Here is a 25386-nt window from a genome sequence, read left to right on the forward strand (position 1 = left end):
TGCCCAAGTTCGTCCGAGACGAATTATGCGTCTCATATAGTTCATCTCGTCTTTACACTAGACGGATAACACAAGAATGAAGGGGTAGTTTCTAAAGAAACTGTGGTGCTGCGTCGGTGGGGAAGTAGTATACAAAAATTTGGTTTTATCAACGGAGTTGATAATGTAAATTGGCCACCGTACAGAGATTCTAAAAGCTAAAGCTTTTAGAATCTCTGTACGGTGGCCAATTTACATTATCAACTCCGTTGATAAAACCAAATTTTTGGATAACACAAGAGACGCATAATTCGTCTGGACGGATTATGCGTCTCTAGTATAAAAACAGCCATTGTCTGTAAAGTATATCTCTGTTATCATAGCACATTAAAACTCAAGCCAAGTTTGTTGTTGGCGCTCAGGCCTTGAGTATTGGTCGCTAAAGGGGTTATTTGGACAAACACCATAACTACGTAGCCCCACACTAGAGAACTATCTACCAAATAAACATGCTTGTGAGTGTGGCATTTAAATCAGTCGCAGTATGGAACCCCATAGGCAAGATTTCAACATTTTCAGAAACTTCATTTTCATCAAGTTTAAATTTCTTTACACGCTTATGTCTTGACATTTTCAGTAAATAAAATTATGTTAAGAAATGATAGAGTGGCCGTGTTTTCTTCTGTTCTGTTCAAGGCTTAATGGAAAACAGTTTTCATATAATCTGCCTAGGGCAACCCTAAAACCCGGAATCCGGAATCACAGTACAATACAGAGAGTAAAAACTATCCTAAACATTCACAAAAGCTAACCTTGAGACTAATTAGGCCTAAAAACGTTTGTTTAGGCCTAATTAAGCCTAAGGTTAACTTTTACGAATGTTTAGGATAGTTTTTACTCTCTGTATTGTACTGTGATTCCGGATTCCGGATTCCTGGTTTTAGGGTTGCCCATCTGCCTACTTGGTCCAGTAAAGCCAGGATGAGAGCTGTTAACAAGCCATATTGTATCTGTTCGATATAAAAGCCGCAACATTTGCTTTATTTATGCACAAATATTTCAACAGCTGCTCAACTGTCAACTTGATCGGTAAAACCGTAAGCACAAAGTCATGCTGAATATTTATTAACACATGCATGTATGTACATCTTTTTGTTGCTACCTTAATGAGGAAAGGATACTTCCACTCTTCCACTCAAGGATAACGTATCCTCGGTTATCCTGAGGTACTAACTTTCCACCGATTCCTTGTCTTAAAATGCTATCTTTCTAAAAAACATTAACATTAAAAGACTGAAAGTAAACACGTATTTTGAACCAACCTGATATGGAAGGAGAAGACACGGTTGCTGAATCTGTTAATGTAGTTTTTAATCCTTTTGCGCATAAGATTCGACATGAAGATGAACTGAGACGTGGTAAGACCAATAGTCTCTTTAACATTGTAGACTTTCCCAAGAATGGCACAAATTTCGAAGTAAACTCTCCTTTAGGAACCTCTTGAGATCTGTGACATAACAGAAACGACAACTACGTACTGAGGTTCCAAGCCTTATGTTCAGTCGCGGGTACGGTCCCGCGGGTGTAAAATCATTAAAAATAGCAATACAGAGTGCAACGAGTGCAACGAGTGCAACACTGTTTTTGCAGAGTGGCGGCAGCGGCAGCAGCCCGAGGGAGCGGGAGGGGGGGGGGGGGGACTCTCATATAAAAAGAGGAGGGCTGCTCTTTGGAAATTTTAAATCAAAGCCCTAAAAGAGACCATATTAAAACACAGAGAAATAACAAAACGCAGTGACTTTTAATGATGGCAAAGACATTATCATCTAATACTTTCACGTACGGGAAGAAATATAAAAGTATAAATATACAACTTTATATGTCTTCGCGCGCAACCCTAAAGGAGACCTTCACGGCTACATATGATTGCATTCGCCCCGAAAACCCTAAGTGAGACCAAAATCCGAAATTTACACCCTCGAGCGAGACGACCAGCATCCCTCCCCTTTTTATATGGGAGTTCCCCCCCCGGGGGGGTGGGGAGGTAGCAGCAGCAGTAGTAGTAGTAGTAGAAGCCTCCTATAGCTCAGTGATAAAGTATCCCAACCTTATTGGCGGGGGTAATCCCATTGTAATCGGAAGGTCGAAGATTTAACTCCAGCTGCAAAGGAGCACGTGGACTCGCACCCCCATTTAAAACACATGTACAACACATCTTCTCTTCAATAAGTTTAAAGGGAAATTTTTAATTTGAGAATCATACGTATACATTTATTTTCAACGCCACCAAACCCAGACCCATTTCGTACCTATTTAGGGAAGTAAGTACTTTACGTATCCCTTATTATAATGTATTTAAATTATAAGGTATTTAGACAAATACTGATACACACCCTACCCGTTACCCAGATCCGCCGTCATAATGGTTCTCTACTCTGCTCCGAGAGGTTTTTCTCCGGGTAAAACCTTTTATGCAAACTTTCCGATTTTGTCAGGATTTGTACGGGAAACAAAAAATACTTAAAGCAAAGAAAATAAATAAAGTAAACTTACTTTCGCTTTACTTGAGTCCTTTTGTCTCTTTGAGACGATTTGGGAAGGATGGATCATCATATGAAGGTAATTAAGTAAGTACAGTCCTTATACGGTAACGAGGGCTGCACGAAATAGCATACAAATACTAATAAACTAGTGGCCCTCGAGAAAAACTAATAAATTAGTGGCCCTATAGATATGATCGATCACAAACCTGCCCAAATCGCCTCAAATAGACAAAAGGATTCAATATAATAGCAAAAGTAAGTTACTTCACTTATTTTCTTTGCTTTAAGTTAAGATTAAGGTGTTTCACTTGTTTTGCACCTCGCATCTCAGACTGCGCATAACATTGCGACTTCGGAGATGGCGGCGTTTCACCCCGGCCATCTGAAGAGAGGCAATAAAGGCCGCTTTTGCTGTTCAAGAGCTTATAAGAGCAATCTTCATAATTCTTCTCGGTTGAAGGTGTTGTTTTGGAACTCGCCCCAGTCCTTTCGCGAAAAATGATCATTTTGAAGCTGAAATTGTCCCTTTGCCATACATTATCGGAATGTTGCCAAGAAACGAGCACGGTGACCCCCATTTTTAATGGTTTTATTTATTCGTAATAGCTACACGGAAAACATATCTTAAGGAGAAAAAAAGTTGGATGATAGAAGTTGTAGTATTTACATATAAATGACGTGAAACTGCATTTGGAGCCCGACACTGAGTGCAAGGTGATGACTGTAGCGGTCCAATTTGCTTGGATTTCTTTGCAAGATTGAGCAACTTCAAATCACTTTACTTAAAGATTATAGCCCGGACAAACAAACAATTTCAAGTTTTCAGTAATACTCAGTAGCCTACATGACAACAATTTTTGCGGTTGATCTAGTGTCGAACGCTTCTCGCGTAATTCGACAAAAAACACGTAGAATAAAGGGCATACAGCGCGAAAACAAGCACGGTGACCCCATCTTCTTATTGCATATTTTTAATGTCCTCTGTATGAGTATCAATTGTGTCAAATCTGAAAAAATTCTGGATAGTACGTCATTTTCAAGGGAATTACCTTAACCGATTTTTTCAGTATTTTTTGTTTCCCATCTGGGCTGCCTCTGAGCTGCAGAGCTTTTACGCACACTAATGTCACACTAAGACCAAATTTTCGTGTACGCCGAAGATGGTTTGCGTACAAAGGGTTACAATAACAAATAAATTGGAACCATCTTGTTACCAGATGCCTCAGGAAATCTTCACAACTGCCGGTAATCACACTGCGAAGGATTTGTGCACCCGATATTCTGACTCAACCTCACGACACAACATGCAAAAAGACAAGACACAAGGCTAAACTTCATGAAGGTATTATTGCCATAAAGCTTGTGTAACAAAATGAATTTTAAAATTAGTTCGCAAATAATGACATCGAAACATGAAAAACTATATTTCTGGGGCTTCTCAGTCATGTACTCCTTGGTAGGAACCTTTGCAGTTGATTTTTTTTACACTTGACTTTGATCAACTGCAAAGGTACGTCAGGCGCCGCTTCAGGTAAACATCAGTTGTTTATAATGAGAGGATATCGAGCAAAAGGTCACCACCAACGCAGCTAAATATGCAAATGCTACTAGTTTTTCAGCAAACCGGTTTCGCCTTCACGTGAGACAAACGTGAAAGCCAGCAAACTATCCGCGAGTTATTTCTCGAATTTCAAGTGTATTTTTCCAGGAGATCGAAGGAGAGATTTCTCTTTCGCATCTTCAGAACGACTGAAAATTAATAATAACAAGTGATAGATAAGTGATTTCAATATTTCGGTGTCGGTCGGTAAAAAGAAACCTATTCATTCTTGAATTTGCAAACGAAGGGTTGACCGGCGTGCCGGTTTCGAAGTAATTTCGTCGAGTGAACCCTTCTAGGATGGGCAAAACCTGGGCAAACTAGATACCTATTTTTCCTTTTCCAACAGACTTTGCTATGCCACAATCGATTGCCAAGGTTGCCGTGACACGCGCAATGAACCGCATAGGTTGTCGGACTGTATCGGAGGTGGACCTAATGTACTTTCTTGAAGAAGCTCATATGCTCGATCCAAAATTCACGTCCTTTCATATTTCCTTGCGCTGCAAACGTGACACAAATTAGATTTGAGGAAGATCAAGCTGCAAAAGCTCTTGTTTTGAATCGAATGACACGAGATGATTGTTTGGCAGTTCAAGAAAACCAGGACTGAAATATGGCAACCCCGATTGCAACACTGTAATCCTACGAAGCACGTAAATCAAATGGAATAGAAAGAAGCAAGATTAGGTTTGTTTTCTATCCGAAGTAAGTCCGTATTCCTTAAAGTGTCGTTAAGACGCCTCAAAATAACTTGTACTTTAATTCGACCAGTATAAATATTGACAACGCGATTTACATACAAAGCAAAACAAGGCTCTTAACTTGACGCTGGCAAAACAGAGATTTACTGCAGTCAAAATATTCCCGACCAAACTCAACATGGTCTCCTATGTTAAACATCAAAGTTATGTGCTTTAGTTGCACCGCTTTCTTGTGGGAAATAAAGGGTTTTAACACATCCTGTTCGTCCTTTCTACAAAATTTCTTGCTTTCGCCAAACTTGCAAAACCGGTCATGACCCGTCACACAAACCCGACCTACTTGCACGACTGCAAGAAAAAATTTTTCATCAAAACTAAAAAACAGCTTTCGTTAGCCGGCCAGTTCGATTTCGATCGGAGAGGGAGTTACGATGGAAGTTTGGTCAAGGATTGAGTTAAACCGGCGAAAAATGGCCGAAGATTGTGATCAATTTTCGAGCTAGCATTCGCTTTAAGAAGGGAAGAGAAGAGCTGATCGCTCACGGAAATGGAGGATAAGGGTCTCCGGATAAAGTTTCACCGGCAGGTCGACTCGCCGTGGTCTTGGGTCGTTTGCTTTTCTTCATTCGTTGTTCAGTTCTTAATTCTTGGTACACACAACTCATTTGGCTCATTTTTCGTGGCGTTACTTGAAGAATTTCACCGGAGCGAAGCTGAAACCGGTAAGAAAAAATCGTATTATTTTTTCCCCCGCAAACAATTGGCAATCAATTATTCATTGCGGTAACAGGTTACGAAGGAAAAACTCTCGTTCTCGCGAATGTTTTATTATTTCACTTTGCTTTTCCTGTTAAGCTCTTTCAAACGACAAAAGTCAGATGATGAATTTCCCTCTTCACTCTTTTAAGCATAAAGCGCTTCAACTAGAAAGATCGATCTCCTGCGTTACTTGGCGGCAAGAGGCGCCAAGCGAAAAGGCGAAAGCGGCAAACAAATTCTTAAATTGCAAAACAGATCGACAGCAGCTTTAAAAGCATGGCAGTTTTTCATGATCCACTCAAACATGTGACATCAAAGCTTTCCTTGCAAGGCTTTTTAGGCAGAATGTATTCCGCCCTCCCTAACTTGGTTTTTCACTCTCTACAAGTAACTACAGAAGTCCTGTGGTTGTGTTACACATTGCAAATAACCGTCAATCTACCTTTCGGCCGAGGGTAAATTATTATTCAGTTTCCTTCGTGGGCTCATTTTAAAAATTTCTGAGTTCATATTTAAGTCACGGACATTTAATAGTGGTGAATCTTTCCACGTACAGTGGGTGTTAGAGGTCGATAGCTATCTGAGCTTTGAATGCCTCTTTTTGATGACAGCTTCTTAAAATACCTTGAAAATAGACACCAAAGCAAGTGGATGTTTATGTGTTTTTCAGAATGTTCCGCAGCATTCATTAAAAAATATGTGGAATAAGTTAGCGTCAGTGTCACACTCGAGTAAAAAAAATTGTAGTAGTCATCGCCACCCTCTAAAATTTAATACATGTACTTGTACAACTGGCTCCTCAAGTTACAATTTTCTTGTTTTCTCTTATAAATTTGAGGTAGTTTGCATAATATTTTGCAACATTGCTGCTTAGTGCTTACTCGCCAAACCGGGTTTTTCCCTGAGAGAAATTCATGATGCAATCGAAATTTGCATCACAATTTATGTCACGGTTTATAAAACTGGTTAAAATTTAAAACACGTCCAATTTATATAAATCATTTTCAATTTTTCACACATTCGTTCGCTGTTTTGACGAGAAAGTCTAAACGTCTGAAGTTTTCCGCAGAATAACTCACTTGAAATGTTTCCTTGACGGGAGCAAAGTCCATTGTCAACGCCGAGAAAATACAGCCGAAGAATATAGGCTGAGAACAGGTTTTGCGAAGAAGACGTAAACGGAAGGACGATTCATCTATCTATTTCGACTACGAGCAGTTCCTCTTTCTCCGCAGGCACTAGAAATAAATTACCGCGCGAAATTCTCCTTCTCGATTCTACATTTTGCTCGTCTCCTCGCGCTCAAGCGGCGAAAGAAGGGCTGTTCTCATAGTCTCCTAAATATTCTGCCACCGGAAAGATCATATTTGTATTTAGAATGAACGCCGTGTGGGTGTCGTGACTCCAATAACGGTGACCGTCGGCTATTTTGTACAATACTTATTTCGTTCTGCCAATCCAAAAAAATACTTGATTGAAAAGCGAAGTGAAAAATGCTTGCTGGATTGTGAAGATTCTCTGTTTTGTGCTCTCTACTTACGCGTCAGAGTCATCCACGTTCTCTCCGCTATTATTAAGCCGCTCTTGTCTTTAGCGCTGGTTGGTTGCCACAAACGTTTGGTTGCGAAACTAACAAGATAGAAAATAGGTACAACCAGATCGAAAGGACGCATAAATGTGATTTACGAATCACCAAAAAAAAAAAATTTCTTTCGATTATCGAAGCCCCACTCTCTCTCTCTCCGGCATCGTGAGAGAAGACCCTGGGAACGAAGGCGGAAACAATCATATGATCATAATCTTAATTTATCGAGTCATTTCAAGTTAGCGCGATCCATTTAAACAAAAATTCCGGTTTGAATTTCCGAAATTTCCAACCTTTAGATGGAACCGAAAATTCCCGGTAATTCCGACATTTCGGAAAAAATGGTGTGGTAAACTTCGAGAGGTTGACCACAATTTCCGAAATGAACCTTCCAGAAAAGACTGTTCCATTTGATTCTAGACCGAAATTTTCGGAATTTTTGCCCAAATGGATCGCGCCCATTAATTCCCAACTTTTCCGAGTGATTTTTCGCATATTTTCCTTCACAGAACGGCCAGTTTGGTTTGAAATGGCCCTCCTTTAAAAGGATGATAGCCGGTCGCTTAGTAATAGTAACAAAGCCTTTTTACCGTAATTTAAAACAGTGATTTAGGGGTGGTCTTAGACCTTAATTAAAGAGGGCAGTGGAGGCGTGGTGTAGGTAATGCTTTTCTTCTTTTGCGCTTTGTTATTTATACAAACCTCGATGTCCGCGTTGTTACCTTTTTCCTCCGCTTTCCTTGCGGTGAAGTCGTGTGAAAGATTCAAGAAATAAGAATGTGAAGTCCGAAAATACAATGCGGAAGAAGAAAACCGATTTAGCCAAAAATGTACAGTAGACAGAAAAACGTCTTTTGGTTCAATTAGTATTTTAAACAACTTTGCTGTCAGTTACTAGGGAATAACTTACAACCGACATTCCTGAGGTCACCTTTATAGTAAAGGGAAGAGCTTATGTTTCGTGGTTTCCGGTGCATTTAAAAACTTGGAAATTAGTCGTGTCGCCGCTCGAGATTAAACGTATTTGATTAAAGGGGCTAGGTCACGCAATTTTAGGCAATTTCAGCACTGATCGAATGCTCATAGAATTAACTAAAATATCAAAATAACTGTTCAAAACTATAGAATAACTCTAACAAAACACAGGAAAGCCAAGAAGGGACATGGATGGACAAAACTGGAGAGGATTGAAATGGATTGAATTTGGGTAAATTTGAAAAACGTCGGCCCACCTTTTTTCAAATTTATATCAGTCTATATCAAAATGTCATTTACACAGCTGGAAAATCATTCTCAGTTGTTATGTGGCCGTGATTTTGAACTCTTGCTCTTCCAATTTGACGTTTAGAGCTCATAATTAACAAAATTAAACAAAAAATTGCCTAAAATAGCGTGACCTAGCCCCTTTAAAGAACTTTTAGTTGCTTATTTATTATTTTTTTTTACAGCATGGATTGGTTCCCTGGCGGTGGGCATCACCTACATGGCCGCGCCAATCTCTACGAGTCTCTGCGACCGCTGGGGATGCCGGGTGGTTATGTGCCTTGGTAGCGTCACTTACATGGTGGCCATGCTGATAACGTCATTCGTTCCGTACATGTCTTTTATGTACCTTACATACGGTGTCCTTTTTGGCTTTGCTTCGAGTTGTTGCTACTTCTCTTCCTTCTACGTTCTCATTATTTATTTCAATAAATATCTGGCGTTGGCTAATGGAATCGCCGCTGCTGGCGCAGGCGCAGGGACAATGTCAATAAGCTTGATTGTTGACAAGTCGATAGCTTCCTTCGGGTTAAGAACTACCTTTCAAGGAATGGCAGGGATGTCCGTACTGCTTTTCGTCGCTGGCTTAACGTTTATGCCGGTAGATTTTAGAGACGAAGACGAATTATTTAAGACAAAGGTGGTAATGAAAGAACGAGAAAATAGTAAAATTTTGGATGGGCTTGCTATCAACATTAAAAGACTGCTAAGACCAGCCCCTGTTTGGAAAAATAAAGCGTTTGTGGCCTGGACAGTTGCTATGGCGATGACTCTTTTTGCCAACTACATTCCTTATGTTTACTTGGTAAGTATTTCTCTTTCTTTTTCTCTCATTTTAGGGTTTCCTTGTGGTAGCTAATTACCGCTAATATCAAGTCCGAACATTTATTACAACACCATATACTACACTCTTAACTCTGAGGACAGCTGGTGCGGGTGGTTATCGTTCATATCCAAGAATACTAGAGGGTCAGACCATTTGCAGATGTCATTACAAAGGCAAAACTTTAGGGCTTCTTAGAAATCATATTTCCTTTTTGCAGGTTCGTTTAGCTGAAGGTATTGGAGTACCCTCCACGCAAGGAGCCCTGCTGGTCGGTTACTTTGCTCTGGCTCAGACATTTGGCAAGATCACGTTCGGCAAGCTCGGGGACTCAGAACGGATTAGCCGCTTAACACTGACACAAATTGCTCTTTTGGTAATGGCTGTGGCAGCCTGTCTTTGTCCTTTGGCTCTATCTCACACGGCCCTTCTCACTTACTCCCTGGTTTCAGGCCTGTTTGATGGGTGCCTTTGTGTGATGGTGGGCCTCGTCACCCATGATATTGTTGGTCGGCAGATGATGGCCAAAGCTGTGGGAACCATGTATGGTATTGTGGCAATTCCCATGACAGTTGGACCTCCTATGGCAGGTAAATGTCATTCTGCATTAGTTTCCTAAGCCTTACGTTAATCACGCAAATTTTCTGCTTACCTTAGTACCCAGTTTGACGAGATAGTCGTGTTCTCGCCGTTTGACTGGAACGAGAATGTTCTAGAATCTCTTTCAATGCAAACATTTTCGGCTTTGACAGGAACGGATACTCCAAAATTAGGTGAGACACTTCGTGGCACATATACATGTGTAACATTTGGTGACGTTACGTGGCAATACGTGACAACCTCAGTGTTAACTGGCTTTGGCAGATAAACAACACTTTGTTTTGTCAGAGAATAACTGCTGAGTTAAGCACTGATCTCTAGTGATTAGGTCTAAACGTCGACCGGTGACACAATTTGGCACTTTATATACACAAACCTAAGTGTCCCACCTTATTTTAGAGTATCCATTCTAGTTACAACCAAACCATTTTTCAGCCACTACGTAACCATTGTTCTAGTCAAGAGAAAATGAGGGGACAGAGAGAGAGGCTCAGGGCGTTGTCCGGGATATGTCATGTCCACCAAAGTTATTTTTAGACGAGCGGAAGTCTTTGTTCTAGCGGAAGTCTGTCTTCCGAGACGTCCGCGTGCATTCTGAAAGTCGTTTTCATCGACAAACTTTAAGTCCACTTCGTCCGCCATTGCATGAAATCTTTGCTTTTCTTTCAAACATCAGACCGAGGTTGGCCTCATTTTCTCTTGTTCTAGTCCAACCGTGACAACGCAAATAAGACTGTCTGTGGAGTGGCGCCAAACCAACAACCAAAGCTATTGCTCTGACCAATAGGGCGAGTTTCAATCGAGTGTCCTAAAACCAAAACTGAAGTAATTACTTTGGACGGAGGCAACCCAGTAAACCAGTCAAAAATCGAAGTGATTACACGTAGCCGACAAAAAGAGCGGAGAAATGAGCACGCGTGAGCAACGATTGCTTTTGGTTTTACTTCTGATTGGTTGAAAAAGTGGCGCGAGAACTTTAAACCAATCATTGGGTGAAGTAATGCAAAACCAAAGCAATTCGCTAATTACTTTGGACACTCAATTGAGAACTGTGCTAGCGCGATGAACCAATTACAGTTTGAGGACATTACGTGCAACTGGGTTATAGCGCAGAAAAATTGGTCTTATTGCTAACTGGTTGCCAAAATTAGCGAATATTTTAAAGCTTATTACATTAAGAGACTAGGAGAACAATCTCGTTATTACTTTTAGACACTCACAATGAAAAACTCAACTGCCGAAATGCCACAAAAAATAGTCCGAGAATTATATTTTGCTCCCTTTTCACAAAAACCTATCATTTTCGTCTGTTGAAGCTGGGATGAATCAAACATTTCCCCTTCAATTTTACAGGTCGTGCTCATATTGTACGGGTCATGATACCCGTTGAAAGGAAGAAACGTTGGCCCCTCTTGTGAGGTTTCTTAAGGCTATCTGGCCTTGTCGGTTGTGTAAGTATTTCCTTCAAAATTCTTTTGTTTTTTAGGTCTCCTCTACGATAGCACAGGTAGCTACGATATCGTGTTTTTCTTGTCCAGTGGTCTGGTTGTTGGTGGAAGCTGCATCATGTTTCTTATTCCCAATCTTCTTCCCTCAACTGGAGCTTCCCATAAAGTTGTGATTCCCGAAATCCGCGTCACATCAGACGCAATTATTGAGCTGGATGACAGTTTCCTTGGAGATCAGATGCACAAAACATTAAGTCAACCCTCTTTGCAAAGCTTCGGTCACGATATGGAGATAGATGGAAGCCGTTTGCTATTGGGTAGTGAAAATCTTGACTCTCGCCCAAATAGTTTCATATTATTTTCCATTGTTCCCGAAGCAGGGAGCTTCCGAGATTTGTCAGTAGCAAACGAGCGCTATTCCAGCAGTAGAGAGCCAAGCTTCACATCTCTCGCAAGAGTATCTGAAATAAGAATCGACAGTCGTATAAACAGTTGTGCTAAATTAGAGACTGTTAAAGAGATGGAGCCACCAGATTCTTGCATTGTTAGTGAGAATTTTAATTCCAAGGATTTAGCTTCTTCCACCATACATCTCGACGAAAAACGAGTGAGTACGTATTCTTGGAATTCAACCGGGAGCCAGCTCTCTTGGAAGACTCAGTGTTCGGAAGCAGATACTGATGACAGCGGATACGTAGAGGAAACCTCTTCGTGTCAGAACGAAGGCAATAGACAGTATGCCGGAAGTGATGATAAAATAAACTCTTTTGAGATCCTAGAACGTGACTCGGCAGTTGAGAGTAGGGATTGTAACTGTGATTCCACGTTATGCAGAAAGGAAAAAGGGACCGATTTAAGCGGCAGGGAATATGACACTGAAGAGCATGCGTATTCATTGAAAGAAGGGCCGCTTGTCATCGACCCGGGATCTTTCATGAGTCCAGAAAGTTTTTCGTTCTGCGCATGCGGAGAGGATCAAAGTAACGTTTCTGCAAAGACTATTGCCGATGTAAAAGAAACAATCAATCAAAAGGACTCTCACATCTCCTTTCCTCCAACTTCACCACCAGATATTTACAGTCAGTTTTTCGAGGAGATACTGGAAGAGGTTAACGATTACGTCGACAGCAGTTTTTCTGACAATCCCGGTTTCCATGATTCTTTAAAATGGTGGTCTAACGTGAGCTTGACAGATGTCAAGTCGTGCCAACGGGAAACGATGGTCTGAATAGAACAATTAAGTGTAATGCACCAGAACAGAACACAGTAACTCGGATGAGCCTTTGCCGCTCTTGTGAAGTCATCCCGAAGAAGGCCCGCCCTCAGAGCCGCATCAGTCTTCGCAGACGCCATAGCAAAAGGGTGATTGAACAAATTAAAACGATCCTTACGCAGAAACTTCATTATTTAATTTAGCGACTGATATAGATTCTCAAGACTCGCTAAAATAAGATGTGTCTCCTTCATATTCGTTTAACAAATCCAAGTTTAACACGAGATTGGTAACTATTGTTTACGTCTTAATGGGTACAATTAAGATATAAATAGGGACTTTAAGATCTACATCGGCGACGTGGACAAAAACGTCACCTCAAAATATAACTTTGCTCTAGTAAAAGTCTTTCGCGATTATTCCATCTCGTTCACGTCGTACAATGTAGCGAAGTATCATAAAAATAAATTGGTACGAGAGGTTTCAGACTGAAAATAGAGAATGAAAGATTCTCTGTTGCATGCTCACGTTTCGTCAAAACCTCAAATTTGGTTATTTTACGTCGTCGTTATGCAGAGGACCGCAAAACTCTGTGCTAAAATCCATGCGCACGTGCAGCACGATTATTTATGCTCTTCGAACGAATGATTTCATTGTGTTATGGCGTTGTCGTCGACGTCGAGGTCGCAGATCTTAATGGGTCCCTATTTGAAAAAGGAAACTTCAAGCAGAATGGCCGTAACAGTGAGATAAAGGAGAAATGGAAAACAGAAAATTCGCAGTTACGATGTGAGTATTCACTTTAAACGAATCTTCGTGGACGTCTTTTTGTTCTTGCAATAGACCATTTGACAGTTGTAGCTAAGTTACCTGGCCTAAGAATGGAAGCGAGGCTGCCGGTAATCCTGTTTTCATACAAACCTTCGTGCTTTTGTAATGTTAATACGGACTAATTAGAATTACAACAACACAATTTACACGATAAAAGCAGTGGGGCCTGTATCAATACAAGGTCACCGGCAGCCTCGCAGCCATTCATAGGCTAGGTCGCTGAGCAAACAACTGTAAAATGGAATATTTACCTGCCAAGAATAACAAAATTTCGTTCGAGTAAAATGCGATAGCCACGGGTAGGGAGCTCGAAATATATATCAGAGCGCCGCTCTCAAGTCATCGCTTCCTGTTTCGAGGCTATTGAAATATATTAAGATAAGAAAGAGATTAATATTAAAAACGCTATAAATATAAATTTTGATAAGCAACTATTGTTTCCTATTATATTAATGCCAGTTAAGTAAACATAATCAGTTGTATCCTTAGTAACCTGGCCTTTGATCGACAGTGAGGCTTGAGATACCTCGCTGCCAGGGTCTCTCTTTTCTCTCCTTGAAGCGGAGCTCCAAGGAAAGGAAAGAAGAAATACCTCACTGGGTTTTCTTAACATATGAAAAGCAGATAAATTCCAAAACGAAGTTCAGCTTCCCTACCAATCAGATACTCAACTTGAGAATATATTTGGTCATTTATTTTTATAAATCGAAAATTAAATCCGATTTTTCTGATGCATAAGAGTATCCTGTTGTACAGCCAGGCACACCGGCGTAATACTTGGGGTTTTTTTTGTTTTTTGGGTTAGGTTGTGTTAAAAAATATTTTCTTGGTAAAATATATTATGTTGTAGATGAACTGAACTAGATAAATGCAAATTATTTTGTGAATGGACTGTCACTGAATTTTTTATTTATACAATGAAAGTTTGGTTTCGTTATCTTTAAATTGGAACAAAAGCCCAAAAAAGTACATATTTAAGCTGATGTTTTTGGTTCCTTTTATTTGAACATGGTACGTTCATGGGCTCCCAGTACATTGAAGTGGTTTGAGCCACTGTCAGTTAAATTAAGTTTCTTAATAGACCATTTTACGGTTGTGGCTAAGTTACCTGGCGTTGAGAATGGAAGCCAGGCTGCCGGTGACCCCGCTTTGATACAAACCTTCGTGCTTTTGTGATGTTAGAGCGGTTTTCAAATGAGTGTCGAAAGTAATCAGCGAATTGCTTTGGTTTTGCCTTACTTTACTCAGTGATTGGTTCAAAATTCTCGCGCCATTTTTTCAACCAATCAGAAGTGAAACCAAAACCAATCGTGGCTTGCGCGTGCACATTTTCCCGCGCTTTATGTCGGCTACGTGTAATTACTACCAGTTTTGAATGGTTTACTGGATTGTCTCCGTCCTTTTTGATTGGCCAAAGTAATTACTTTAGTTTTGGTTTTACGACACTCGATTGAAACTCTCTCAAACATGGACTAATTAGAATTACAACAACACTATTTACATGATAAAAGCAGTAGGGACTGTAGCAATACAAGGTCATCGGCAACCTCGCAGCCATTCACAGGCTAGGTCGCGGAGCAAACAACTGTAAAATAGCCTATTTGGTAATTCCTGAGGTTGTTTATCGCAAAAGTACAGCAGTTATTTAAATGAATTGCTTTGTATCTCCGTAGATGTAGGAGTTGGGTTTCAATGATGTCGCGAGTTTGGTTCGGCAACAAAATGCGTGAATATAAGGCTTGGTATGAGAAAACAAAGAAAATGCAAAACGGTCTCTTTCAAATCATAGATATAATGTGTAGGTTTCGAAAGTTTTAACTTAAGAATACATTGTCTTCTGTGAAGATAACAGAGCATTACTATACATGATCGAGGTAATACTGAAATAGTGCCCATATTTATTTACATCCATGAACTGTCAAATGTAGAACTGAGATTTTGAAAGTTATTTTTATTAGTGAGTTTAACGCAAGGTACAAAATGACGGTATTAATAAATATTGCTGGAGATTTTGCTGTGTTCGTTGTGGAGATAGGAGTCCTCAAAACCGGTTTATGTAATTGGCTCAATAATGCATGCATTTTATTGGTTCTCAACTATGATCTATTAGAGGACAGATCCATAGCTGACGTCATCATAAACTTTAATTCTTCATTGTATCCTGAAAACAAATAGATTCCATGTTGACGTGCGTCTTTTCAGTAATAAACACAGAAGACGTCAAAATGTGGTAAGAACATCAGTGACCCACTCGAATATCGCTCGTGTACCACTTCTTTGATCTTACCACATTTTGACGTCATCTGTGATGTCAGACGCACGGCAAACATGGAATTTATTTGTTAAATATACCCTGATTTTAGCACATATTTCCGTCACTGAGCGCACAAGATGCCTTTACTTAAATCATCACCACGAGGGCGCGCAGGATTCCTTACGATATCATGTGTTGAGATACTGAAAGTTGGTTTCGCCAATTTTCCTCTAAATAAGCAGAAATTGTTTCTTTCAAAAGAAGTTCTTTTTATACCGTAGTTGATTCCGTGACAAGAGGTGATGACGTGACCAGTGGAAAGACCAATACTCGAACACGCTCCCAACCCTCCTTTGATTTCCTTTGACACTTTCGCGTTACTGGAATGACCACGGACAGATTATTCACGATACATACATAATTCATGACAGTTTCTCTCAAACAGAAAATGAGGTAACATCTCGATCCAAAAGGGTTGAAGGTCATGACATCTTCGTCGTCGGCTATCTTGTCCTGCATTTTTCTGCACCCGTCAGTATAAGCCGGTCCTTTCACCGCCGGTGAGGAAGTTGTCGCTCAATCCTACCGGAAATTGGTATGCGATGTCCTTTTGGGATCCTCAACAGAGGTAGAGGTAAAAACATTCAAATTGGTGTCAAGTTACCTGAAATCAAATGGCAAGTAATAACATATTTTCCGCAAAATGAGGAAATCAAATGGCAACTTTCTTTGGGTTCTTGTTAGAGCTGGTATAGAGAACATAGCAGGTAAAGCCGTGTGTCACGGCAGCTTCTGCAAGTACCGGAGCAGAAATTACGTGAAACAAAAAATACAAAAGACAGAAAACAAAGCAACTCCAAATAAAGACTAATCCCAAGTGACCAAAAACACAACGCTTTCCGGTACCTGCTGAAAGGCCCTGTGTCACAGACAATCAAAAACCTGCAAAAAGGTCCTTCTGTATGGTGAACTCCTTTTTTAATGTTTCATTGCTAATAATCAAAACAAAGAATATATATCGTTATTTGGGTTCTTTCTGCATTAATACAAGGCGTGCAAACTACAAGAAAAAAGGAGCAATAATAGCTCGATTTAAACCTTTCGTTGTTTTCACTGACGGGCATTTCTCGTCCTGCGGACCAAGTTTAAATATCAAGTCTGATGTGGCCGACATTTCCGCAGAGGTATGTATTTGCCAAATGGGTACCGAATTTCTTACCATTTTAATGTGAATTTCACGGAGATAGTGCAGATAGCCAGAGGGGAAGGCACGTCCGACGGAAGAATCAAGAAGGGGATCTGTAAGGACAGAATTGATCATGAACTTTTACAGTGTAAGATATAATGCAGAATTGTACTGAAGCATAGAAATTCTCTTTCAGCGATACTCACTGTTCAGTTACAAACAGCTCTTTGGATGTTCAAATTTGCCAACCACTGGAACACAAAACCCTGTGTTTTGAACAACCAATGATCCCTTGGTTTGCAAAGTAATGGCAATAGCAGACGTGACCATAAACATCGCTATTCAGAATGGTGGTTCCAACCCTGGACCTATTGTAGGTTTGCAACTCATCATCGTCAATGGACAAACTGACATTTACGGGTACAACGCGATAACATAGTGTGAGATACCACTGGTATCCCAAACAAAAGGTGCAAGATGACCGTTCCTGCTAAAAGGAAAAATAACATTCAAAATTTCTTTTCATCATTTCAAATGGCCCTTGTAACTAAGATCCTTCTATGGTCGTACGCTTTCTTGTAAACCTCCTCCATAACTCCCAAGGCTGCAGGAAGGAGAGGCACTGTCCTGTGAACTGCGAAGGTAATGCATACGAGGGCTAAAACTTTGTATCGGACTTAAAGAAAAACTCAGATCCCTCCCCTGAATCCACCTTACAGCTGCTCAATCCGGCCATGTGACACTTCGCAAAGAAATTACCAAGCCATCCTAACCCCTGAGGTATGATAAACATATACTTGCCAATGGGTAAACACTGAACCAGTAATTAATGCAATTTCCAGATTATTATATACAAAAATCCACAAGATTTAACACTGAAAAAACTACCAACATGACACTAACAAATGTAATTAATCGATTCACTCATCAGTTCAAATATAATGCAATCCAAAATGCTACAAGTATTTCAGTAATTTTGCAGGTACCCGAGGATGCAACCTTAATCCTTCAAAGAATTAGCCTTTTGAAGGTAGCTTAAGTACGGAGTTTTCCGAGTTTAAAATGCACCGAGAAATAATACACAAAAGGGCATCCGGATATAATACGACCTTTTTGAAAGACTTACAATTATCGCAATTTACTGAACACTGACTTCTTTAAAAGAGAATAGAACATCTACAGTCTGCGGGGACCTAAAGTACTCGAGCAACGTGCGAGATCAAAGTTCACGACAGGGCGCAAGATACCATAAAATTGCCAAAACTGAAGCAGAAAGCTTAATGTTGTGGAAACATATTCCTGAACTAGCACCGCTTGAAAGCCAGTCACCCAAAATAGCGGGGTGGATTGATTTGATGCATTAGTAGGGATAAGCATGAATTTATTAAACACACTAATGTAAAAAACAGAAGTATATCACATGTCTGAACACAAATCCTCTCGATCGGGGGTGGAAGCGGAATAATGAATATTGAATAACAGCTTAAAAGAGAACACGAAGAAGGAATATTTAGCGCTAGAACATTCGAAATAAAGAATTTCACGGTTCCGTTAAGGAATAACGAATACAGAAAAATGAATATCGAAAAAATTTTCACTGATGAAAAACTTTGAAAAAAATAAAAGGAATAATGAATAACTGAGATCCAATTATTTCGCTTCCACCCCCGATTCTTGAAAGTCATCACAGAATCGGAATTGTTCTGTTTTGGAATATTTTGACGCATTTTATCCCTATAGTGAAACAGCAGAGTAAATGAAGCTTTTGCACAGCTTACGGAGCTTTGCGAACTTAGTTAACAACTACCTCGGAGACAATGAGAACGTACTCACAATATTCGCTATTTAAATCTTTGCTTTCCTTAATCCCCCATCCCAAACATTCACACCGTACATGGGAGGGCTTGTATACACAAACATTGCCCCTGGGGCTCACGCATAAAAATGACTGCTTTGCTTTCAGGAATTTTTAAATTTACCAGGCTCCTTATGGAGACCAATCCGGTCAACCTGCTAGCCTTTTTTTGTTGACCGTTTAAAAGTTAACATTTAAAAACTTGTGTCAAATCTACAAACGCTACATATACACCAGCAGCAAATCATCACTGAGTCCTCAAAAGATTGAACTGTTCATGGATCTCCATGGATAGTGGACTGCGAGAATGCGTGATTGGCCTGCAGTGCAAAAGTGCGCAGAAATGTAATGTAACGTGTTTGCTGTCATCCAGAAAATGCGTCAATTTCCAGATTTTTCCACGTCGGTAGCTCAGTTCATAGACGATTGAGTTTGCTTTTCTCTCTTACACGATGATGACTTGTGTGGGATAGTTTAGAATTTACGGGCCCTGCTGTTCGAATTCACGGAGAGTCTGCCATTCGTTCGACAGCAAGTTCCACATTGAAATCATTTGCCTATGTAGGAGTGTTTTGTGCGCTGGGGCCTCTCGTACGCTTCTCGTCTTCTATGACTCACTTTGGCCTTAGACTTCTGTACCTCAGCACGCCAACCTCTTCCTTCCAGAGTTTGCTCTCTCCAGCTTAGCAAACCTCTTGCACACCCGTTCAAACGCACATAACGTAACTTTCGACCCCATGGACTTACTTTGGATTCCTATGTGATGTGAATCTCCCTCAACGACTGCCTGGCGAGGACGCTTACCCCTCCCCGTCGATCTCCCATGTAACGTTATGACGGCTTCTACGCTGTCGCCACCAAACCAGAACATCACGCACTATAGCTTGCAATTAATACCCATGAGTTGACGAAAGTGTCGAATATGATTACCGGTGAGCTTCTTGAATTGTTTAGCACATCGTGCATGTTGCAGTTCGGCATTGCCGGTAAGGGAGAAGCTGCCTTAGGAAACTCAGGATTTTGTAGAAAACTTGATGTCATAGTGAGACCAAAATCCCAAGTCAAGGAAAGACCCTGTATTCTTTCGACGCTGAATCGTTGACAAGAATCCATGACTGATTTTCGTGATACAGGTTGATGCAGAAGTTATTTCAGTTCTGCTGCAATGTCTGGGCAGACAATGAGAATCGACCAGCTATGTGTTGTATCTCGTCGGTGCTTTACAGAACAATGGTGAATTATCAGCAACGATCTGTTTTCGCCATGTACAACACTCTCATCCCAATGCATACCTTTGGAGGGACCTAGACGCTGTTGAATGTTAGGTGTAATAAACAATGTGGTGTTGATTACATTGGCGAGACTGTGAGAAACTTAGCAGTGCGAATTGCGGAGCATTCAAATCCTGCTCACACCTCCGAACCTGCAAAACACCTGCGTGAAAACCATCACATTTTTCACTTGGCGCGTTCTCTCTTCAGCACAAACATTCCATAAACGTAGGATCGTCGAGGGGCTAATGATCCAACAATTCCGCCCCAGTCTGAACAAACAAGTTATTTCTTATGTTTCCAAACTTTTCCCAACGGGAATTACATAAGATATATATGCATGGATGCATGCGGACGGTCATCTTTAACCCTGATAATAGCATACTTTTTAAATTTTACAAAAATTACCTTGTAAATAGCATATAAACAATATACTGTTTGCTTATTTATTTAACTGTGTTCTAAGGCTCGGAATTCTATGAAAACTGTTAAATGTAAAATAGCAGTGAATTTTCAAAACAATATTTTGGACATGTTATGCCAACCCTCACATATAGCGGTTACTTTATATAGCTTCGCTGGATGGAGAGAACCATCAGTTCTCTTCCAATTGTATAGGCCGCCCTACTGATTCATGGTCATTAGTTCTAAGACCACAACCAGATGGATAAACAACTAGCGTTAGAGTTGACACAGCCTTGTTTCACAATGTGATCTACCACTGAAAACGTCAATGACGACTCGTCCGAATGACAATCTTCTCTTAAATGTCCTAAATCACTTGAGCACGGTGAAGAGGAGGATGTCTCCGGGGTGGTAACAAGCTATCAACAATTTTACGGCAGGGAGAGTTTAGACATCAACCCCAGTCCGAATCTCGCAACTCCTCTGACCAGTCAAGGCTTCCCCAAGACATAGCCCTCTCTCTCATGGGGGGTGGGGTACGCTCCCTTGATGAGGCAGACCCTCCCGAATCAAAGGAAGCAGTATTACCAATTGGTCTTGGAGATGTTCGTTTCCAAAATTCTCCATATCTGTTGTAGTATGGACCAAGATTCCAAATAAACTCCTGGTGTTTGACCTTCTCTTTACAAGAGGATAATTTGCTTTCCGTGCACTTGGTACACACAAATTGAAGAGTATCGCCTTTCCAGCTATGCGCAAAGTTACACCAATCAGTAAAGGGGTCGTCTTTCAAAGAGGTGTGTTTTCTGCACTCAACTGACTTCTTGGCTCCATTAACGTAAGCTCCATGATGCACTTTTCCATCTGGCGTTGTAGAAGTCAGATTGAAATGCCTTTTCTCTTTACCACGGGTTCCTACAATGGTTTTCACATTTCCGAGCTTGGGTTCTGATCTCTTTTCCTCAAATCGGTCTCTTGAAGTCCTGTTCTCCGGTTGATGAGGAAAACGAGTTAGTTTATTTTCCTCCTTCGAGGGTTTCTCCGCACTTTCACACAATGGCCCAAAACGACCGCCTATAACAAACAAATCATTTTTCTCAGCTTTGTCGCGATCTCGAGGTGTCTTTTGCAAGAATTCAGAGCTGCGGTTCGTGTTGCGTGTGGTTCCGTCCACCTCATGTTCTCGGGCTGACGCCCTCTCCTGAAGTCCTCGGGGTGGGGTTGAAAATTTCGATGATCGCACCTTTCGTCGTGTGGCATGATTGCCATTGGTTAGTGACATGTAGGTATCGTTGTCCACTGGATCATAAGCATACGGGCCAGCAAAAGTAAACCCAACATAGAACCATAAGTCGTCTTTGCTTTCGTTGGGATACAGTGTGTTATCGAAGTGCAATTGAATTCCTTGGTAAGAAATGATGCCTTTGCTGCCCAAGTCTTTTTCGCCTTTTACACGTTCTAGCCTCTCTGTAGGCTCTCTGCCTCTCCAGAAGTCTGTTTTAGTTTTCCATTTTGTTTGTAGTCCCTGAAACTCGTGACCACTGATGATTGCGTCCAAGCCCCTTCCTTTTCCCAGGAAGTACTCGGCACCTGATTTTCTAAATCCTGATCCTGCCTTCTCTTGAACAATTTTGCTGCACCTTTTAATCGATTCTTTAGCGCTGGCAGTGCATGGGGCAAGACTTCCATTTGGAACGGGGAAGTGGATCATGTAATAGAAGAGATGAGCCCATTCCGAATTTGGAAATTTCTTCACCCAGAGAGAGACAAGTTCATCGAGGTCTTGAACAGAGGGTTTATCTTTTAGGTGGAGACAGGCTTTGGAGCAAATCAGCATGTCGTTATGGCTCCCAAGGCCTCTTAAACAAAGGAATTTTAGCATCTCGTAAATACGTTCCACGTCAGAATTGGGGAGGTTCGACCACGTACTATAGGGTGTTTCGTCGTGGATGAAAAGTATGTCTTGCACTTTCTGTTGATAAAGAGTAAGATCTTGACTGGTGGTCGACAAAAGGCTCATTGAATACTCTTCATTGGCCAGCTCCATTTTGTCAAATTTAGTGATTTCATAGAACTTTCGTCGAAGATTTGAAGCTCTTATCTTTGCGTTGTTAAGACTTCTTATTTCATTCTCATCATAAGTGGTCGTTTGCTTAAGCTTGATGTTTCCAAAAAGCTCGTTGAATATATCAAGTGTAGTCCGACTAAGACTCTGAACATAATCTTGCTCTTCATTAGAAAGTACTTCTTGTATTTCAGGAGGGACCTTTTCTTTCTTTAAATAAGCCATGAACATTATTCCATCAGGCTGAAAGCAAGGTAGATCCTTGACAATTTCTAGAAGTGAGATAATAGCCTGGATTTTCCCGTTCATCGAGAAATGATTTGGTCCACGAGAAGCTTCGAGGGCTTTGTCATAGACTTTTAAGGCTTTGCGGCATATCTCGATTCCCTTTGAAACAGATCGAGATTGGGGCGTTTTCAGATCTCTAAGCTGGAGGAGATAAAGAACACCTTTGGTTGTGTAGTGGTTAGTAAATTTGGGCTGAAGTGACACGGCAATATCAACGGCAGTGTGAGCAGCATCGATTCCACTCTCGGGCGTGGGAAGTTCGACACTTGTTTCTTTCATCATGGCGCTGTGCAGTCGCTCGAGCAAATCATTTTGTTTCTTCATATCCATGGCACGCATCTCATAGCCCATGAATCTTGCTAACTGCTGCCATGCGTACGCTTTGTCTTCTGTTTGCGTTGCTTGTTTACAGATTTCGAGAAGAACGCTTAGAGCTCCTTCGACGTTGCTCTCTTTATCCAAGATGTCCACAATAACGGGTGAATACCTGGTGCGTTTGCCATGAAATCCAAAGACCTCGTTCTCTATATCAAATCCTCCTGCGCGGTCATCTACTGCTTGCTCCTCGAAAAAGACTGGATCAGATAATCGTTTTCGCTCCAGAAACATTCTGAAAACTTGGTGACTTAAAAACTTTACCACGTATGCCTTTCCCTTGCAGATGATCTCTAAAGAGAGTCTGGCAGAGTCAACAGCAGAACTTCTCGATGTTACCACCTCACTCACAAGGGAATGTGCCGGTCTCCATCCATAATACCCATGGCTTTCGTTTTGCTCCTCCAGTAGAATTCCTCCAAACATATCGTGCACGTCTTGAACGCTTTGCTGTTCAAAAGAATTTCTTTCGAAAAGGAAGTCCAAGACAAGTGCATTAGGTAAGATAATAGAACCATCGCTGTACCTGTTTAGGAAGCAACACATGTCAAGCAACATTTGGGGCTCTCCTCGTGAATCATTTCTCAAAGTCGTAAGAATGCTGCGAATGTGAGTCTGCAGCCTCTCCTTGATTTTCAAGTAATCTCGGCCAAAAAGCTCTAATCCAAACCAAATGAATCTCCTTTCTCTCTCCAAGACCTTTTCAGCTTCAAGCCTTCTTCCACTGTCGTCCGTTATCGTGATTAAGATATCCTTCACTAGACTTGTTTCTTTCTCGTCCAGCTTTCCAAGTGTAATCTCGAATTTGGAATTGGAAACGGACTTTGAAATGGGCAAAGTAGTGAGCAACACACATTTCGTCTGCCTTTTCGTTATGTGCTCTGTCAAAAAGCGTACATCACTCTCAGGAAAATTGTCAACAAGCACAAGTACTGGAAGTGAGTAGATTTTATTCATTTCATCGTAGCCTATGTTTTGCAATTTCTCAATCTGGAAGTCTGTTGATTGTGTTATGGCCTTTACCACTGCACAACGGTACTCTTCCCTTTTATTCCAAATTATTCTGCGACACAAAGTTGTTGCACCAGATCCTGGTTCATAAGAGACAGTCACAGTCTTCACATAGTAGTTAGCATCAATACTTTCTTTCGATAGGGAATTTAGTGCCTTCTCTAACTTTGTATTTACCTTCTCTTCAAGACTTCGAGGGATACTGTGTTCGTGATATAAATTCATTTGGCTCGCCTGGGCACCCTTGTAAAATGCATCTCTCTCCTTCGCAATGGCATCTGCAGAAGTTGGTAATGGTGGATTTGGACAGTATACCTCTAAATCATTCCAGGATAATACAGTTTTGATGGGAACTTCCTTTAGGTTCCCATTGTAGTACGGAAGGTCGGTCGTGGCTCCTCGTTCTTCAAATTTGGATGGTCCTACCATTTCGCGGACAATCTCCTTTAAAAGCGACCACTTAATGCTGCTTATGGAGCATCCGGCGAGTTCTTTCCGAAGTGAAGGTTTTGAGGCATTGATGATTGCTTCTGCGGCTGACTTATCTTCACTCAAAATGGTTACACAACTAACAGCCGCGTTTCCCAAAATACTGAAACTGCATTCTACGATGTCTGCCATCTCTTCAACTGCGGTTTCACTAAAAAGTAGGAAAATAAACAAAAGTCGTCCTGGATTGAAACATTGTTTGTAGGCCGAAAGAGCGCGCCACATACTGTCCTTGGAGCATTTTATCCAGCCTTCGTTTTGCATGTCTTCATTGCTCAAAATCCAAGTTGTCCCTCGAATTGACACAAAAGAATCTTTGTCGGGTATTACATCCTTGAAATCATCGAGAGTCCTAATGTTCGCTCTTGGTGCGTCTGTCATCTCGTTGCAAGCAAAGTGCAATCCATTTTGTTTGGACGAAGGATCGAACAAGTCAAACACAGCCACGCAAGGGATGTTTTGCAAAAACGACAGGTGTGCTGTTCCTCTGTATTGAGCCGGCACCTTATTTGCCACGAGTACATAGCCATATTCTTTTCGGTTAAGTTCACATAACCTTTTTCGTACAGCAATACTTAAACGTCTAACGTCAGCTTCTTCCAAGCCAAGCTCTGCAACCAAAATTACACAAGCTGATTCAATATTTCTCTTACGGGACAACCAAAGAGTATTATGGTATTTTTGATACTGGCTAATTGCAAAATATTTCAAATTCCAACTAATACAGAAATACATTTAGCAATATATTTGACTTATGCGGCCAGCAGCGTGTAGGTGTGATGATATTAAAAACAAAATACAAATAGCGAAGACATTTGGATGCAAAGTAAAAAGACGAA

The 25386-nt window shown here is 40.9% G+C and overlaps 3 protein-coding genes across 8 annotated transcripts in view; 1 reads left to right on the forward strand and 2 right to left on the reverse strand.

Moving 5' to 3' along the window:
• LOC138009401 (cysteine desulfurase-like) overlaps window positions 1-7301 on the reverse strand; it is a 21968-nt gene extending 14667 nt beyond the window's left edge. Inside the window, exons 1-2 of the mRNA XM_068856454.1 lie at window positions 7126-7301; window positions 1302-1486 (exon numbers count right to left, since the gene is read on the reverse strand). Coding sequence (XP_068712555.1) covers window positions 1302-1422 — 121 coding nt within the window. The 5' untranslated portion in view covers window positions 1423-1486; window positions 7126-7301. The remainder of the gene's footprint in view (window positions 1-1301; window positions 1487-7125) is intronic.
• LOC138009245 (monocarboxylate transporter 10-like) lies at window positions 3039-16229 on the forward strand. The gene is made up of 4 exons (XM_068856426.1): window positions 3039-5548; window positions 8619-9238; window positions 9477-9846; window positions 11343-16229. Exons 1-4 carry the CDS (start codon window positions 5374-5376, stop codon window positions 12530-12532), a joined length of 2355 nt encoding a protein of 784 aa, XP_068712527.1. The 5' UTR covers window positions 3039-5373; the 3' UTR covers window positions 12533-16229.
• LOC138008946 (sterile alpha motif domain-containing protein 9-like) overlaps window positions 15280-25386 on the reverse strand; it is a 56286-nt gene continuing 46179 nt past the window's right edge. For 2 of the 6 annotated variants that reach the window (XR_011124388.1, XR_011124304.1), the window contains exons 17-18: window positions 16509-25158; window positions 15280-16266 (exon numbers count right to left, since the gene is read on the reverse strand). Coding sequence is in view for 1 of the 6 variants with exons in the window: in XM_068856337.1 (XP_068712438.1) it covers window positions 20774-25158 (4385 nt within the window). In the remaining 5 variants the exon portion in view is untranslated. Of the gene's footprint in view, window positions 25159-25386 lie in introns of all 6 variants that reach the window. The other 4 variants (XR_011124348.1, XR_011124307.1, XR_011124323.1 and 1 more) reach the window with 4 other exon arrangements.

This window comes from Montipora foliosa, chromosome 1, assembly GCF_036669935.1.
Source record: "Montipora foliosa isolate CH-2021 chromosome 1, ASM3666993v2, whole genome shotgun sequence".
Taxonomy (NCBI): Eukaryota; Metazoa; Cnidaria; class Anthozoa; order Scleractinia; family Acroporidae; genus Montipora; species Montipora foliosa.

Excerpts from the sequence above, each read along its gene's own strand:
- LOC138009245 (XM_068856426.1), top strand. The coding sequence starts at position 5,374 with ATGGAGGATAAGGGTCTCCGGATAAAGTTTCACCGGCAGGTCGACTCG. Across the intron at positions 9,239-9,476 it reads ACATTCCTTATGTTTACTTG|GTTCGTTTAGCTGAAGGTAT; the intron begins GTAAGTATTTCT and ends TCCTTTTTGCAG. Across the intron at positions 9,847-11,342 it reads AGTTGGACCTCCTATGGCAG|GTCTCCTCTACGATAGCACA; the intron begins GTAAATGTCATT and ends TTTGTTTTTTAG.